Here is a 17,776-nt window from a genome sequence, read left to right as displayed (position 1 = left end):
GCTAGAGGGAGAAGACAGTGAGGCCACAGCTGCTTTTAGGGACCTTGGGATACGAGAAGCAGCCTGGGCCCGGCTGGAACAGTAACTCTTTTGTAACACAAGATGGCGCCCAGAGCCCACGTTGAAGGAGCAGAGGCCTAGGGAGCCCTCAAAGATCTACTTGTGGGGGCAAGGGTCCTTTCCTAGTGGCCTACGAGGAGACACACACCAGGGGGTGGTAGAACCAAGGCTGTCTTGCTCCTGATGCCTGAAGCACTGGGGGGCTGTTCAGGGGGTGGCCCTGGAGGGCTGGCACAGGAGGGGGCTCCCTGGCACTGGGAGCAGCAGCCACACAGAGCTCAAGTGTGCAGACACTGCCTTTGGAGAGAGTGCAGAAGGCTTTAAAATTGCTTGGTGGGCGCTCATAATCACTGACTCTCGGTAATGGATATATTGGGTTCGTGATACCTTTTTACTTTTTTGTTTGAAATTTCCTAAGGTAGAAAGTTAAAAAAAACTTTTGGGCGTGATATGGCACCAGGCGCCTGCGGCTGCCCAAAGGGCTGTGGCCTAGGTCAGAGCCTTGGTCTATGCACCGGAGGGTGGACCATAGTCCACTGGAGGGCCCTGGGTGGTAGAAGCCTGCTGTATGGGCACCAGGAAACAACACACATCTGAGAGTACCAGCTCCAGGGGCTGATAGCCTGTGACCTTGGTTTCCTGCTCCCTACTTATGCCAGCTGTTGAAATCAGGCAAGTGTCGTAACACCAGAGCCTCATCTTTGCTGCAGAATCCGCCTATGCTGGACAGAGCTGTGTCCGGACTGGGGTGGGGGTTGGGGGTGTCTCAGCACAGCACCTGGCAAAGAGAAGGCTCTTGGAGACTGGAGTCTCATTGTGATCTAAAGGCCCAGCTCCACTGAGCTCTTGGAGGAGACGCCAGCGCTGCTTGCTTTCTCTGGAGACCTAGCCCTTGCCCTGGCTGGGTGACAACACTGCCACTAGGCTGGCGGTGAAGAGCAGACTCTCTCGGTGAACTACGAGGATATAAGCCTGGGCTCCATGCCCAGCCCCTGGCTCAGACATGCCTCGGCCACACGGGTGGCCAGTGCCTCGTCTCCACGTCTAAGGGATTCAGAATCAGCCACTCTGTGTGCTCAGGGGAGGATCCACTAATGGGGAGCAGCAGGGAGAAGCAAACCAGGAGACCGGGCAGATACTACTTGCTCCCGCCTTGGGATCTCCCCTGTGTTGTGGCCTCCAGAGTGTAAGAAGAATTTGGATCAACATTCAAGAAGGCTCAAGAAGTCTGAATCCTACACAGCCCCACAGACTATGAAGAAATAGCCTGAGAGACCTGTTCTGGAAGGAATTTGCTCCTCTGTTTGCTGGGCTGGGTGACCCTTCATGGAGGTGCCTAGCTTCTCTGAACCCGAGTTTTCCTTATCTACAAATGTGTTTATCAGTGATCTCTCTGATAAGATATGGTATGGAAGGCCCTGGCATGTGGTACATGTGCCCGAGATCTACTACCCCATGTACCCACCAAGACAGAGACAATACACAAATGGGCCACCATGGAGCGCTGTGATGCTAACTTCTTGGTGGCCTTGAAGAAGGAAAAAGGTATGGTGACTGCGCGGGCAACAATGAACTGTCAGAGTGCCCCCCAAAGCTAAAATGTATTTGGGTTCAGTCCCCTGGGGAGAAGCAGTCACAAATCTCCCCAGTCCTCGTAGGTACTCATCAACTGACTGTTGTCAAAAAAACCTTTGCCCTGCCAGACAGTGATCTGGCCACAGATAAATGTCCCTCACCAGCTCTGCACAAAGGCTTTAAAAGAAGCAGTGCATTCAAAGATGAGAAAGCAAGTGGCCAGAGCAGGCAGTGGGGCTTACCTTTCTTCTCCATGCGTTTCATGTCCATCAGCTTCTCCACGTTGTTGGGGTCATTCAGCCATAGCTGCATCCGGACAAAAGGCTCCCGTCCCTTCAGACTGAGCTTGTGCCAGGGCTTTGGGCGAGCCAGGAGGTCGGAGACGGAGCCTTGGGTGAGCCCTAAAATGGTCTCCCCGAATAAGCGCTGACCTGGTGAGAAAACAGAAGGGAGGTGTCAGGACTGAGATCTAGGGATCTGGAAGGGCAAGTATGTGCCAAGGCTACAATCAGACACAAGGTTTGAAACCCCAGAATCTGGTCAGCTGGGTCCTGCCTCAGAGAAAGCATTTTCTAGAAGTGTTTCTTCAGGGGCGCCTGGGTGGATGGCTTAGTTGGTTAAGTGCCTGACTCTTGGTTTTGGCTCAGATCATGATCTTGAGGTTGTAGGATCGAGCTTCGCACAAGGCTCTGCGTGTAGCACAGAGTCTGCTTGAGATTCTCCTTCTCCCTCTCCCTCCTGCTTATGCTCACACGTCCTCTTTCTCTCTCAAATAAAATCTTAAAAAAAAAAAAGAATCATTTCTTCAAATTTCTTCAACCAGTGTTGTGACAAATTCCATTGGTGACAGAGTCAGTCCTACCCTTGTATTCTGTTGGCATACAACATTTCTCTCTCTCTCGCTCTCAAAAAAAAAAAAAAAAAAAAAAAGCCTCAGGCTTTGGATGTACTGAGGCCTGGATAACACACCTGCAGTGCTTATCAGAGGTGGTTAATCCCTCGCCCAAGCTCAGGAGGTTAAGTAGCACACAGGGAGCCCTCTCTTATACAACCTCAAACCACAGGGCTGTCTGGCTCCTTTCACGATTAGCAAGGTTATCCGGTCTTGCTGAGAAAACAGGGCACTTGACCCAAGGTCACAGCAGGAAAGAGGAGAAAGAGCCCCTCAGCTCTGTTTTTCTGAAAAGCGAGGCCATTTCCAATTCTAAAGTCTCTTCCCGCAGTCTAAGCTGCCTCTGCTGACTGGTGCTCAAAGGGGATCAAAACCCCTTCCTCGATGCCTTTTCTCCGAGGCCGTGGCGGGCAGCCTGCTCCCCAGGCTGATCAGAGGGAAATCTGCTCTGGAGAGCAGTGCGGCACCAGCTCTGCCATGTTCGTCAGAGGCTTAAAAAGAAAATTTCTCTTCTCTGAGAGCCATTCAGCTGCAGGTTAAGAGGGGCTGGCACTTTTGAAGGCGCAAATGGGAATCACGCACAACCTGAGCGACCAGATGGGAGAACGTGAATAATAGGACTTATTAGGTGGAAATGGAGCCTGGGACCAGACCGGCCAGTGTTTGGTGCCACAAAGTGTAGGGAACAGGACATCCAGGCCCAGAGCATCTCTGCCCCTCCGCAGCAGGGTGATCGTGGATGACAGGCTCATTGCCTCCATCTGTGAGAGGGAAACCCCACCACCTGTGCCCATACGGCAGGTGTCAGAAATGGCAGAGCACCTCCTTGTAAAAAAGTTGGGCTTCAAGTTGAAATTTACTGCATGGAATGATTTGGATTTGAGAAAAAAAAAAATTGGCAGGGTATCTTTTTAAAAAAAATTATTTATTTGAGAAGGGGAGAGAGAGAGAGGAGAGCCAGAGTGAACAAGAGTGCAAGAGCAGGGGGAGGGACAAACAGACTCTCCATTGAGCAGGGAGCCCAACATGGGGCTCAAGCCCAGGATGCTGAGATCAAGACCTAAGCCAAAGGCAGACGCTTAACCGACTGAGCCACCCCGGTGCCCCGGGTCTCAATCATTTTGACTTAGAGATACATTTACCAATTTCATAAACCTGTGGTTGCCTGCATTTCAAATTCTTAGTTTAGCCTATAAATATCCTAAGTCCTTACCAGATTTTTGTTGTGGTTCTTTTAAATTTTATCTAATTCTAATCTAGCAGATGAATCTCGTTTCATTCCAAGGAGCTTGCTATGTTTGGGGAAGTGATATATGTCATAAATAGCTAGTTACTACTTGCTTGACCCACCTGGTTGTAGGGGCAGGGGAGGAAATCAAATGAATATTCTTGGAAATTTATATTACTTCTAGAGGTTTCATAGCAGTGGCTCGATTGTTTTTGGGTCATGGACCCACTTGAGAAGCTGAAGAAAGCTACCGACCCTCACCTGATAAAATGTGCATACACATGCACTCTGCCCATGATTTTAAGAGACTGACCTATGAACACCTCAAGGTCTCAAGTCAGAAGTGAAGAGGATGCCTGGGTCTTCCAGCTGCATAATTCAGCTAGAATTTGGCCCCCTCCATGCCCATTACTCCACTGAGAGACTCCAGCAGGGGAGGCAGCTTCTTCCCTGGAGAAGCTAAGACCAGCTAGAGCAACCACCAAGACTGCTTCTCAGCTCCATGGTGGTGCTGCTATGGCTCTCCCGGAAGTTCCTGCTCCAAGAGGAGGAAGTCATCTCTCTCTGGTGTGAAAAGTTTCACCCCTGATTTGTGCTTTACAGCATTTGAAAATGGAGTTCCACAAGCCCGCAGGGTTCTACGGTGGTGGCACATAACCAACACCAGCCAGAACTCCAGCAAGGATGGAAATGGGGATGGCAAGGCCAAGGAGATTTAGTGTTCATGACCTCACAATTGCGATCTTGCAACTTCTCAGTGGTTTAAAAGAAGAGTTTTCTTCAGCTATTTGCCTACGATTACAGAAACGACACTTCCTATAAGGGAGTGGGTAGCAATAATCTATCGGGCCTGCTTCTCTAGACTTGTGACAAGATTCTAAGGCAGGGGATGAACCATGTCTGCATATTTCATTCACTGATGAACACATGGGACTTCACGGCCATTAAAAAACAAAACAAAACAAAAAAACAATGGCTAAATTTTATTTCTATGAATTAGTTAAAAATGTTCCCAGTTGATAATTACTTTTTCTTGTTCTGTTTTGCGTAAGCGATAGGGTAGAGAACCTCACTTGGGCAAGCTGGTTGCCTAAACTCCCAGGCTGTGAAGTCACCACACAGAATTCCCTGGACCTCACTTTACTACTACTCCCTTCTTTTCCTATCTTCTGGGAAAAACAGACATGCCAGGCCCCCTTTGGGGCCTTTGTCTGAACATATACTGCACAAAACAGTGTTCCTTAACTGACATTTACACTTGGGAAATAAGGACAGAAATTTTTGGGGGAATTGGGGGTGCCTGGGTGGCTCAGTCAGTTAAGCATTCGACTTTTTTTTTTTAAGGTTTTATTTATTTATTCATGAGAGACACACAGAGACAGAGAGGCAGAGACACAGGCAGAGGGAGAAGCGGCTCCATGCAGGGAGCCTGATGTGAGACTTGATCCCACGTATCCTGGATCACGCCCTGGGCCAAAGGCGGCGCTAAACCGCTGAGCCACCCGGGCTACCCAAGCATCTGACTCTTGCTCTCAGCTCAAGTCTCGATCTCAGGGTCATGAGTTCAAGCCCCATATTAAGTGTTTGGGGGAGTGGCTGTTTCCACTGTCTGGGTGCCTAAACCAGGAGAACTCTGTGTGGTCAATATCATGCCACAGCAGCACAAAGCTTTAAAATGACCATATACTCTAATATTCTCACAGTCACAGCTACTGACTGTGTGTCACAGAGCCCTCAGGGAGAGCTGGCTCAGGTGGGTCGTGCAGGAAGCAAACAGCCTGGCTTTGGGTTGAACCCCTGTGGGAGGAGTTGTGAATTCAGTCCCACAGGGGCTCCCTCTACTGCCTCCCAGTGGAGGGCCTAGGGAAGGGAGCCAGCATCACCAGGCAGCTAGGAGGACAAGAGTAGACTGCTGGCTGCCAGGCAGGGTGCTCTGCCACAGGTGCTCCTCACAAGCCTGATTTACAGAGGAGGCTCCGAGAGTAGCTTGCTCAGGATCACGGACACAGTAAGAGGAAGAGCTGGGATACAAACCCAAGCTGGGGACTCTTCCAGCATGCTCTCCAGATGCTGCTGGGCTGATGCTGCTCCTGCCCAGCTCTGGCACCCTGAGAGGACTGGAGTTCCACTGGGCACGCCCCAGGCAGGGTGGTCTCAGGGGCTGGCCTGAGTCTGCTCCAGCTGCATGGGTATTTGCTAAGAGATCCTGGTGGGGAAGCTGTGGGCAGGGGCAGGTTGGGTCTGGCCGCCCTCAGGAGCCCTACTGTTCACAGTTTTATGTTCTTAGGGGTAGCTTACAAATGTTTAAACCCATTGGCTGGCTCACCCTGCGTACCCTCCACTCATTCTTCCAGAAACCAACAGGAAGCAACCTGCTGCCTCCAACTTAGCCAGGGAGGGAACCTACCGAGATTGTTGTCCGTCAGCACCTCCTTGACTCTCTTGGTTATACCGTAGGTGTCCAGCTCTGGAGACATGGCTACCAGCTCTTGGATGCTGAGGGCCGAGTGTCCAGAAAGAGGCAGCGGGGTGGCAGGCTGGGAGTCTGAGGCGGGCGGGTCGCTGGGCTCTGGTGGCTTGCCATCCTTACTCGTTTCAATGGGGGGACAGGGCTGCTGGACAAGTTCAGTCAAACTCTTCACGGATTCACTAGAGCTCATCGGCGATTCAGGTGCAGGGCTGCAGCTAGCAGAGGTCTTTGGAGTGCTTTCTGTAATTAAAGCACATGGAAATCTGAGGCTGAAAATAGCTGTCTTGCATGGCAAACATCTACTTTCCTTACCTAGGAAGTATAAATGAAACGCCTATGCAACCATACAGCATGGCAAGCTATGGACCCATGGCTGAGAGAAGCCTCTAATTTTCTGTATTACAAAAGAAAATGTAACAGCAACAGAAGAAAAATGAGGGGTTTAAGCAAAAGGTTTCTGAAGGCTCAATATAAGGACATTCTGTTGAGAAATTGCTGTCTTATGAACCATGGGCTCTCACAGTCATGATTTCTTCCAATGGGACCCCCTCATTCCCTACTCAGAAGGACCTTGGCTAAATTATAATTTGCGTATTTATTCTGTCCATAATTTCCAGAACAAAACGAATGGGTGGGTTACTTTATTTATTTATTTATTTTTAAAAGATTTATTTACTCATTCATGATAAACATAGACAGAGAGAGAGGCAGAGACACAGGAGGAGGGAGAAGCAGGCTCCATGCTGGGAGCCCGACGTGGGATTTGATCCCGGGACTCCAGGATCGCGCCCTGGGCCAAAGGTAGGCGCTAAACCATGGAGCCACCCAGGGATCCCCTGGGTGGGTTACTTTAAATGAGGGCCACCCACGACACATGGCTACCATGGTTACGAAGACCCTTGAAGAGGAGATGTAAGGCCTGGGCTGCTGGAGTCCTGGGACTCCACATGGGTTCTTGCTGTGACCCTGGAGGGCTCCACAGCACCCAGGCTGGAGGGAACCAACAGAAGAGGAACGACCACCCTGTTCCCCATCGAACCCCAGGACATACTCCTGAAGGCCAAGTTCTGTTCATCCACATCATCTACGCTGTTACCACGGCTGGGTGAGATGGAGCCAGAGTGGCAGTCAGGTCTCCATGCTCTCCTTTCTTAAGAAGGGTCTCTGGCCTGTTTCAGGTACCCAGTGGGGAGTGCCACCCCATGCTCTGTTGGGGAGCAGTCCCTCCTGGTCTGTATCACCCATGAAACCTAGCATCCATTTCAGTCTTGGGATGTCTGGAATAAAGGCTTTGGCTGTTTCCTAATTACCAAATGTAGAGAAAGGCTGTGTCCAGGAGGAAAATGCAGAGTGGCTAAGCACTGTGGTCCTACCGATGAGGTAAACTCTGCTGCGGCTCGATGTCTTGACATGGGCTCCCCCTACTACCCAGCCATCAAGCATAGCACATGGTAAGACCCCACGGTGCCATGTTTGAGGGGCCAGGCCAGGTGTTGTCACATGGGCTCTGTGGCCCCAGAGAGATGATAGTCTCAAAAAGGCCACTCAGGGAACATCAGCACACAAATACTTGCTACCTGACTAAACAAAATGTTAACACTGAGTAATGACTGAATTTCAACTGGCCATAAAAGTCGAGTGTCCTTTGCTGGATATATCTTATCCAGGACAACAACCTGGACTGGATCACATCCAGCATACCGACCTATTCTGAACTCAAGAGGCTGGGAAATGTATTTGGAATACAAGGGATATTTTGTATAAATACCTAGAAAGATAAGATCCCTAATAAAGTAACTAATTCAACCGAGAAACCCATTTATTGTCCTAAACAGTAACAGAGTTCCACCATCACATAAGCCCGCATCCTCCACCTGGAAAATCTGGCTTAAAAAAAAACAACAACAAAACCCACTGGTTCGTAAAAGATGTAAAAGAGATAGGCGTAAACAGCAGAAATGATCCATATAAATCTTTAAGGCAATATGAATCCTACAAATCGGATTTCTTCTCTCTGCTCACCTCTAGGTCATCGTACAACTGGATATAAAACCCAGCAAATGTTATTTTTGTATCTGAAGCAGCAAAGAAATTGTACTGTAAATTTGCCCTGATTCACCCATGCGAGGGGCCGATTTGGCAGATCATCCATCTTGCTCACTGCAGACTGTCAAGGATGGCACGAATCCCCACATGATAAACAGATTCCTTCTCAGGTTGGTGTCCTGTAACCCGCAGCAAGGTCAAAAGCATGGCTGCCCGGCTAACAAACAAGCGCTGCCTTGGTGCTTTCCCTGCCTAGTCTGGTGCCAGCCGGGACCGAGCGCCCAGATCCCCGGCCGGTGGTACTTCTCTCTCCTCCAGGCATCCTGGCCAGTGCCCATGTGGGTTTTTTACCACCAAGAAGCCCTGAGAGAATCAAACAGAGGCACCGCCGCACATTACTGGCGTCCCTCTGTGTTCCCGGCTGTGACCGCAGACATAGGCATAGACCTCAAGATCAAAAGCTCACCTAGGCCTTAAATGTACCGGGCGAGAGCTGCTGGGCTGGTGTGTCTTGGCCCTCCACTGTGGGCCCGTGTCTAAACTGTTAACGGACACCTCCAGGCTGAGAGCTCTTTCTGGGGGACAGTTATTTATGGACAGACACCACCACGCTCTCAGGTCACGGAAATGGGCCCATGTGTTTGGACAGGCACAGACAGATGCAATAGCAAATAGCCCGGTCCAAGACCCCGCAAACTCTCACGCTGAGAACATCACGTTGGAAAGAGTCATTTCTTTAGGAAGCTGTTTCTGGTAAGCACCACAGCTCTAGAGCCTGGGCACCGTAGCCACAAACTCATTAACCAAAGCCAGGCCTGTTTTGGTGAGAACACCATAGAAATGAGCTCCAGAGCCCCTGGTGAGGTGGCCCAGGCCCTGGGTGCAGGGGGGACATGTAGTTGCCCATTCTCGACCATCTTGACAGAACAAGAAACGCCAACAGAAGAAATATTTTTTTTCCCAAAAGTCAGTAAGTGGAGCCCTCTAAAATAATACTTTTGAAGGAATAAGGCTTTCTTCCACTCCATGTAATTAAAAATAATTTTAGGGGCGCCTGGGTGGTTTAGTCAGTTGAGCGCCTGCCTTCAGCTCAGGTCATGATCCTGGAGTCGCAGGATGGAGCCTGCTCCCTGCTCAGTGGGGGGACTCTGCTTCTCCTCTGCCCCTTATCCCGCTTGTGCTCTCTCTCTTTCTCTCAAATAAATACATAAAATCTTAAGAAAAAAAAGAAATGTATTTGTTTATATGAAGTCCCTTACATTCAGTTAAATCTCCTTGTGATTTATTGCTGTTTCTTCCACAGCTCCTGGCATGGTATGGATGGGATGATGTTCTGGTAAAGGTAAGACTATAGGGACATGAAGAAGATCTGTGACTGCTAGGGGTTGGGGGCAGGACTAGACTACAAAAGGCCACAAGGGAATTCTGGGGGCGGGGGAAATGATGGAATCCATCTGTGTCTTGATTGCTAGAACTCACAGAACACTTCCACAAGCAAAGAGTGAATTTTGCTGTATTTCAATTATACTTTAGTACCAATTTATTCAGGACTAAGTGCTGGGAAAGAATGAAGAGACATTATTCCATTCATTCTTTCACTCATTCCATTATCTGTGGAATCAGACTACTGGCAATATGGCAGTCACCTGATGACTGGCTCTGCCCTCTTTGGGACTCCTACCTAGTGGGGAGACAGCCATTCATCAGAAATGCCCAAGGGGCAATGAAGGTTCTGATGAGGGGCGGGGGGGGGGACACGGAGTAAGGGCATGGATGTGGCCTGAGGATTAGAGGGGCCCCAGGGAGAGTGACACTTCTGGCATGAAGAGGAGTTAGCTTGGTGAGTGGGGATAGGCAGGAGTGGCAAGAGAGGGAGGTAGATTGCTCCAGACCTCTGGTGGGCTAATGACATGAATGCCATGTAGGGTAGCAAGAATATGGGGTAAAGAGAGGCACCCCGGGGTTGGTCAGGACAGGGGATTTGAACGGGCTCAGACGTCTGCTGTAATCCTCATGTGTGCACACATGGGAGCCAGCGTGAGAAGATGGGCCTACCTTTCCCCTAGCAATGCTTTTCTCCCGGGATGCCAGGCGGCCACTGGAGTGTGTATCGAAGCCTCATCTGGACTGGAAACAGTGTCTGTCACCTGGAGACCAGGTCTCCAGACTGTGGTGTATTTATACAATATACCATGTGCTAGAGGCAGTGGCGAGGACATCAGGGCTGGGGCCACGTGTACCAGCACCCGGGGCATACCAGGGGAGCCACGAAGCAAGGGACAGAATGGAGCAGAGCATAATGATTGTACGTGTGGAGAGCCTGTACATTCCTTATGTTTTGCGTGGTTACATAGATACGTAGAGGCAAGGATTTACAATCATGCCCAGGAAGGATAAACAGCGAGTCTGCGAGAGACAACAGTCGCCTTCAAGGAGGAATGGGATTGGAGAGGGGGATTCAACTCTATCTTGGATGTTTTATTTCTTTTACGAATCTAAGATTGCACTGTGACCAAACGTTCAGGGTAAAGTTGGGTGTTGGTACATGGGTGTTCACTGCATTATTCTGTAATTAAAATATTACCGACCTAACATAAAAAAAAAAAAAAAGTAGGAAACCAAGTAAATTCCCTCTTTAGGAGAGAGTGAACTTGCCAATAGCACGGTAGCTGGGGCTGGGAGGTCTTGCTGGCTGGAGACGGTGGTGGCCTGTAGGGGGGCAGGAGGTGTGGTGGGCAGAACTATGTGGTTCAAGACAGATGTAGGGGAAAGCTTCATCAGGCCTTGGGGGCTGGGTGGATGTGGCCTGAGGAAGAGGGTCCAAGAAGCAGGGGCATCTTGGGGTGGGGTGGGGGAGACCATATTAAGAAGCCTATATTGGGCTCAGTCAGTTAAGCATCCAACTCTTAATTCCAGCTCAGGTCAAGATCTTGGAGTCGTGAGATCGAGCCCTGTATTAGGCTCTATGCTAAGTGCAGAGTCTGCTTCTCTCCCACCCTCTGCTCCTCTCCTCAGCTCATGCTTTCTCTCTCTCTTAAATAAAACCTTAAAATAATAATAATAAAAAAAGAAGTCTTAAGTCTTATTTTATCACCACTCGTAAGGGTGGCTACTACCCAAGCTAACATTTATGGTGCACTCCCTGCGTGCCAGGTACTGGGCTATGGCTCACGAGAATGACCCAGCTCCTCACAAGGACCTCATGGTGTGAGGCAGACATATCAATTTCCCTCCTATGACAGACTTAAGATGTCTTGTTTGGTGACACGGTCAGAACCAGTGAGATGTTCTGTATTTAAAACGGCCCACAGGGATCCCTGGGTGGCGCAGTGGTTTGGCGCCTGCCTTTGGCCCAGGGTGCGATCCTGGAGACCCGGGATCGAATCCCACGTCGGGCTCCCGGTGCATGGAGCCTGCTTCTCCCTCTGCCTGTGTCTCTGCCTCTCTCTCTCTCACTGTGTGCCTATCATAAATAAATAAAAAAAAAAATTTAAAAAAAAATTTAAAAAAAATTAAAAAAAAAAATAAAACGGCCCACCTGTACAGCAGGGCCTGGCCTGCACCTGCGTGTCCATTTGTGGCAGAACCACTGGGCTTGCTCTATAACTTCCGGGACACGGCTGCTCTATAATCCATATGTCAACATGCATGAATCTCAAAAACAGGAAGGTCAGCACCCAAAAGCCTACCCGCGACTGGGACCAGGGAAGGGAACCAGAAGGCACTTAGCGCCCAGTGCAAATGGGGCAGTGAGTGGAGGACGTTTATACACTGCTGCATCCCATTCTCCTAACGGTCCTGTGGCTGGAATATAAACCCCGCACTCCAGGCGGGGAAACTGAGGCTCAAACAGGCAACGTGACTTGTCCAGGCCATGTGGGTGGAGAAGGCTCTGGACCAGACCGAGGATGGAGAGTCTCCGTGTTTCCACCCACCCTTTGTCTGGCAGTCACTGGAGTATCCGCCTGCCTGCTGTACATTCATTCATGTGCTCACTCCCTCACAAGCATTCTGAAAGCACCTACTCTGTGTCATGCACTTTGCGGTCACTGGGGAATAAGAGAAATCAGACACCCATCTTGCTTTCGTGGTGCCCGCAGACAGTGGGGCTGTGCCAACTGAAAATGGGTACTTTGCATATCGGAGAAACCCAGCCACACAGCTCGTCTATCCAATGTTGACGGCAATAGTAAAGTGTTAGATTGAGAAGCGATCCATGTAGATTATTATTTTTGCAAGGCTTCAAATCGTACACAGGAGTCGCTTGGTTAAGTAAGATCCAGAGAGCAGAGGCAGTGACTCGAGGCCCTCTGAAATGCACGATGCATTCAGGAACTATAAAAGGATTATGAAAAATATTATATTCCAGAAACAGCACGCAAACAGCTGCCTTAAGTTTTCAATAGAAGCCGGTTGAAAATGCTCACCCGCCGTAATTTCCAGAGACAAATCTCCCTGCAGTTTATCCGATCCACTGTTGAAATTTCCATACCCAGCCCTCTATCTGCAGTAATAATAACCCAAATTCCATTTAGTGTTCATTTGAGCAGTCAGGATAAAGTCATTTCTTATTATCTCCCCACTGTGTAAAAAACAGCTTGAAGGTAGGAAGTCAGCAAGCATTTTCACCAAAAAGTAATTATTGTAAGTGACATTTTTACTGCTGGCATGCCATAAGGCGAACTGTGCATTCAGAAGGACAAGTTGCTGAAACAAAATGACAGGGTACTCTGTGACATTCTGACAAGAACCCAAACATTATTTAACTGGTGGCTGGTCTGATGCACCACTTCTCATTATGTCCATAGTTTAGGCTTTGAGCCCCTGCCAAGCCAGGAAATTCCAAGTGACTATGAAGACAGACAAGTATGGGGAGATGGGAGAGGGGAGGGAGAGGATAGGGGGTGGGGGGTTGCCGGGCAGAGCTGGGGAGCAGCATGGCTGTGGCCTGGCAATGTGGAAATGTGAGCAAGGGAGGAGATCGAGAAGAGGAAACGGGGGTGCAGGGGGAGAGGCAGAGTGGAAGACAGAGCCAGAGGCGGGATGGCAGACTTGCCACTGTGGTTGCTTGGGGAGTGGATCAGGGTGTGCAAAAGGTCCTGGGGTGCCCGGTGCTGGCATCCTGGGTCCAGCGGGAGCCCTGGTGGCCTGGAAGGACCCTGCCTGGCTCGAGGCCTTCCCAGCGGATGGGGCTGACAGCCTCAAAGAGTACAAGAGGGTGACCATCAGGCTGCAACACTTCTCAGTGGACTTCAGACGGGGGTTGCGTGAGGAGCCACTGAACCCTAACGGACATGTCGGGACTCACTTGGCTTCTTCTAAGAGACACCCTCACCTCAAAAGTGCATGGTGATGCTCATTGGCCCTCCTGTTTTTTCCTCAGAAATCGACCAGGCTGCCCCACATGGTCATGTGAGACCCCTTTACTGATGTCCCTGGTGCCCAACCCTGCCCCAGTGGCAGTGGTGGTGGCAATGTACATGGGCTCCTGGGTCCCGAACCCTGCCTCTGGGTCTAACAGCAGACACTTCCCACCCCTTAGGACTACCACCGACTTCCCCAGGCCAATAGAAAACATGGAGTACAGGGGAGTAAGCGAAGGGTCCCTGGCGGGCAGTCTCCCCCACCCACAGGAAAGGTCTAGTCCCAAACAGGTGGTGGCACCAAGCATCAGTGCACACCATGCCCACACTCTAGGCCCTGCCTCCCTCTCCTTGGGCTGGCAACACTCTCTCTGGCCCCGAGCCAACCTGGGCATTGCCTTAAATCACTGAAAATCTCAGCAAACCTACCAAATCCCTTGTTTCTCCCCCCCCCCCCCCCCCCCCGCCCAACCAATGGCAGAAAGGTGTAACCTGAGCAAAGTTGGACAGAGAGCTGGGGAGGGGCCTGACTAGGCCAGGTGGGACCCCCATGCTGGCCCAGGAAGGGAAAAAGTTCCAGTTGGTCCTCGTTTCTTCTGTAATGCGGAACATCAATGCTTTCTCTCCCATACACCCGGCCCCCTGCCAGCACAGAAGGCAGGCAGATGAGCAAAGAGCTCTGGCACACAGTAGGTACTGGGCTGCGTGCGCGCGTGAACAAAACATTTTTAAAGCCTGTCTAAGGAACTCTTACAGTGACGTAAAACCCAAAATACTTATTAACAAAGAAAACAAAATAAAAGCAAGGTTGTTACTTGGGCCACGTACAGCTTCCCTCCCCAAACTTGACTTCTAAGCCACTTGAAGAGAGGGCCTGCCTTTTTCATTCAACAAGGGGGTCCTCCAAGAGCCAGGCAGGGTGCTGGGAGATGGGGCACAGTGGCGAGCCAAGCAGACTTCATCAAGCAAGTCACGGTCACAAAGATCCTGAGATGAGGGCAGGACAGGGACGCGCGGGGGCACTGTGACACTGCTGCTGAGGCTGGGTGGGCCGGGAGCCAGGGAGGGAGAGATAGGGGCCGGGTCACACACTACGAAGGTGGAAGGTGGGACCTGAGGGAACGGACTGAAGCAGGGGAGTGCCGCAGCCAGTGTGCCATCTGGAAAGAAGGCTCTGGAGCTTGGGTCAGGGTGGGGACTGTGGTAATGGGAAGAAAAAAATGAGAGACACTTAGAAAATAGAAGCTGTGTGTATGCATACATGTGTGTGCGTGTATGCGAGCGTGTGTTTGGGAGGGTGCTTCAGAGAGAGAGAAGGATGGAGACGGGCTGCCAGTCTTCGGCTTAGACAAATGGGGGTAGGGGGAGCACTGGGGTCCTGTTCACTGAAGGGAGCAGTTCTGGGGAGACAAGGCTGAGTCCAAGGTCAGGTGCATTTTATCGGAAGGGGTGTTGAGTTCTTGGGTCTGGCAGTGGTGGTCAGCCCATGGTGGGAGGAGGCAGGAGGCAGGAACGTGCCCAGCTGGGCGCCTCAGCCTGGTGCATTGCATGAGGGTGCAAGAGAAGTTGCCTCATGTCACCCAGAGATCTACAGATGCTCGGCTCCTCCCAAGACATCATCTTGTACAACCCAGGGCTTCCCTCACTCTTGAGATGTTTTTTCTCTCTTCTCCCAAACTGAGGAAAGCACACACGAGAGAGATGTTCTGTGCTGACCCCAACAGCACCGTCCTGCGACCATGGCTGAGCTGGGGGTGGGCTCGGCGGAAGGTTCCAGGTGTCCGTCTGCCCTCTGTCAGGGATCATCATTTTTCTGGTGCATGTTTTATAAGCTCTGAAGGAAACACGCACATCAAAAGCAGCGTTTGGGAATGCAATGTTCGTTTAATTTGGTTCAAAATTAAAAACGCTCCTTAAATTACAATTCATCTTTTGTAGTGAACTCAGTCTGGTGAAGCTGCAGAAGGAGCACTGGGCGACACAGTTGGCCCTGCTTCACGAGCTCGGTGCTCACTTGGTTTCCAGCATTTCTGCAGATCCATACTGATTTAGAAATAATGCTTTCAAATTACCTTCAATAACCTTATTACCAAACCAGCTGTGTGTATGAACACTTATCAATGCGTCCCTGTGCATTAAGAGAAAATGTATGTCATACAAACAGTCTAAATATATATTACCGAGATGGGAAAAAACAAACCCTCTAGTTAAATTGCTTCGCTGTAATCAAAGATTAATCACTGTGTGAGTGTGTGGCAGCGTGTGCGCCCGCACGCCCGTGTCCTCTCTTTTTCTCCATGATTCCTTTATGGCTTTGGGCAAGCCTGCCCATCCTTTACCGATGGCCACGTTCTTGGCAGACAGGTCACCCTGCTGTTTGGAGAGCGGAATTAATTTTCCCAGATTCCAAGGAGTTGGAGGAGCCAAGTGGTGGCTTTGAATATGGTTTTGTTTTTGGGCCTTCAAGGCCTGCAGCTCAGAAACCCTCCTATCCCCAGGCACCTGGTGGACAGCAGGCTTCGGACTGTCCATCTGTGCAGAGGCTCTAGTGTCCGCCCCAAGAGCAGCCTGTTCCCTCTCAATAACGCTGCCAGGCAGCCTGGCGTGTGGGTAATGATGTCTGGGCTGTGACGGAATGTTCCGCAGAGGTCCCAGGGCTGACGGCAGCCACTGAATGTGCCAGTGTGGTGGGCTGCACCCCAGCTTCCGCATAGTATGCGGGTGGATGAAGTGACCTGGTCCTCCATGGGCACCGGGTTGTGAGGGGTGAAACCGATCCTGTCTCCGACGTTCACGACGGCACTAGGAAAGCTATTACAGTGCGTTATTTTACACATCCTCCTAATCTCTCCATACTGCTTTACTTAATTTGTGATGAAATTGTTGAGAAAGGGTACTTAATGTAGGCCAGTCAGTAAAAGTAATTTATCATCTTCCCGCTTCAGTGCGCACGTTATCAGCGAACTCATTTTCTGCATTCATCATGCAATCAGCCTATTATTTGCATATTAATCAGGCAGTGGACCATGAAAGAACTGTATCCCAGCCAAACGCAGCACTATCTCAGGAGAAACACTCCGTAATTATCATACATCAGTGTTATGATGTGGTAATTGATTATAACATCTTTCTGCTGCCCCTGGGGAGCCCCTCTGCTCACCCGGCTCCAGGCACTCTGGACAGATTGTTCCTTTCCTCCCCAAAACAGAGGAAGCACTGCTGTTCTGACTGCTATTTCAGGGGAGTATTGATCCTCTCCTTCCAATTTCAGGAGGTATTTAAACTACGTGGAACAAAACTGACTGTAAAACTTAGGACTGAGCAGGTGTAGCCAGGAAGAAGGCACATCCCTCTGGACTCCGTGCCTGGAGAGGCCCCCCCCCTTTCCCCAGCTTTTGGCTTTGGAGGTGCTGCTCAACAGCTTCCAAGAAAGTTTCCTTATCAGACAAAATGCTGCAACTCTAGTCCCTCCTTGTTGCAAAGTTGGTACAAAGGCAGTTTGGCTGCTTTATTTAGGTGCCAAATGACAGACTAATTTTGGTCCTCTTGTAAAGGACAAATCCAACATCTGCCAATTCAGACTTGGGCTATATTTAGGGAATCTACTTCCAAAGGGAAGAACAAAACACAAAATCAAGATGAGGCCAGTGATGGATCGCTTTCTTTCTGAGATGCCCTCCTCACTCCTTGTGAAGACCCTGAGCGTGGCCCTAGCACATGGGGCTGGGGTCAGGAGGTCGGGAGGGGGGCCGGGCTGGCTCTGGGCTATAGGCAGGGGGAGGGCATGACAGCTGAAGGAGGGGGCTGTCCCAGCAAGAGAGAGAGCCCTGGGACACTGTGTGTATTTTCCCTGGATGTAGACGGGAAGGGTTTCAAAGCATCATGGACCCGTCTCCCAGGCCAGATGGATTACATATGTTCCATGGCAAAACTTCAGAGACTTGGGTCTGACTCTGCCACTGATCTGTCGCTGGGTTCTCTCCTCTTTTCCTGCCCAGCTCCTGGCTGAAATACAAGGGATGCATCCCAGGGTAATGGAGGTATCTGATTTTCTACGGTCTTTTATCTTGGATTTGCTCTTTTGTATTTGTTCAAATGTATAATTTGAACCCCGTTTTGTTCCTTGTTTTGAAATGTGGCCT

At 50.3% G+C, this 17,776-nt stretch overlaps 1 protein-coding gene and 1 long non-coding RNA gene across 17 annotated transcripts in view; one reads left to right on the top strand and one right to left on the bottom strand.

The window, feature by feature from the left end:
• CUX1 (cut like homeobox 1) overlaps positions 1–17,776 on the bottom strand; it is a 363,980-nt gene that overhangs the window by 36,390 nt on the left and 309,814 nt on the right. For 11 of the 16 annotated variants that reach the window (XM_072837345.1, XM_072837344.1, XM_072837350.1 and 8 more), the window contains 2 exons: positions 6,163–6,465; positions 1,878–2,066 (listed from right to left, as the gene is read on the bottom strand). The exons of the other annotated variants lie outside the window; for them this stretch is intronic. In XM_072837345.1, the coding sequence (XP_072693446.1) occupies positions 1,878–2,066; positions 6,163–6,465 (492 nt within the window). The remainder of the gene's footprint in view (positions 1–1,877; positions 2,067–6,162; positions 6,466–17,776) is intronic. 16 annotated transcript variants of the gene reach the window in all.
• Positions 5,866–11,316, top strand: LOC140639031 (uncharacterized). The gene is made up of 4 exons (XR_012035911.1): positions 5,866–7,026; positions 8,254–8,441; positions 9,575–9,613; positions 11,188–11,316. It is a non-coding gene; the product is annotated as an uncharacterized lncRNA (long non-coding RNA).

Source organism: Canis lupus, chromosome 8, assembly GCF_048164855.1.
Source record: "Canis lupus baileyi chromosome 8, mCanLup2.hap1, whole genome shotgun sequence".
Lineage (NCBI taxonomy): Eukaryota > Metazoa > Chordata > Mammalia > Carnivora > Canidae > Canis > Canis lupus.
Note: the sequence above shows the minus strand (reverse complement) of the source record. Positions and strands in the feature narration are given on the sequence as shown.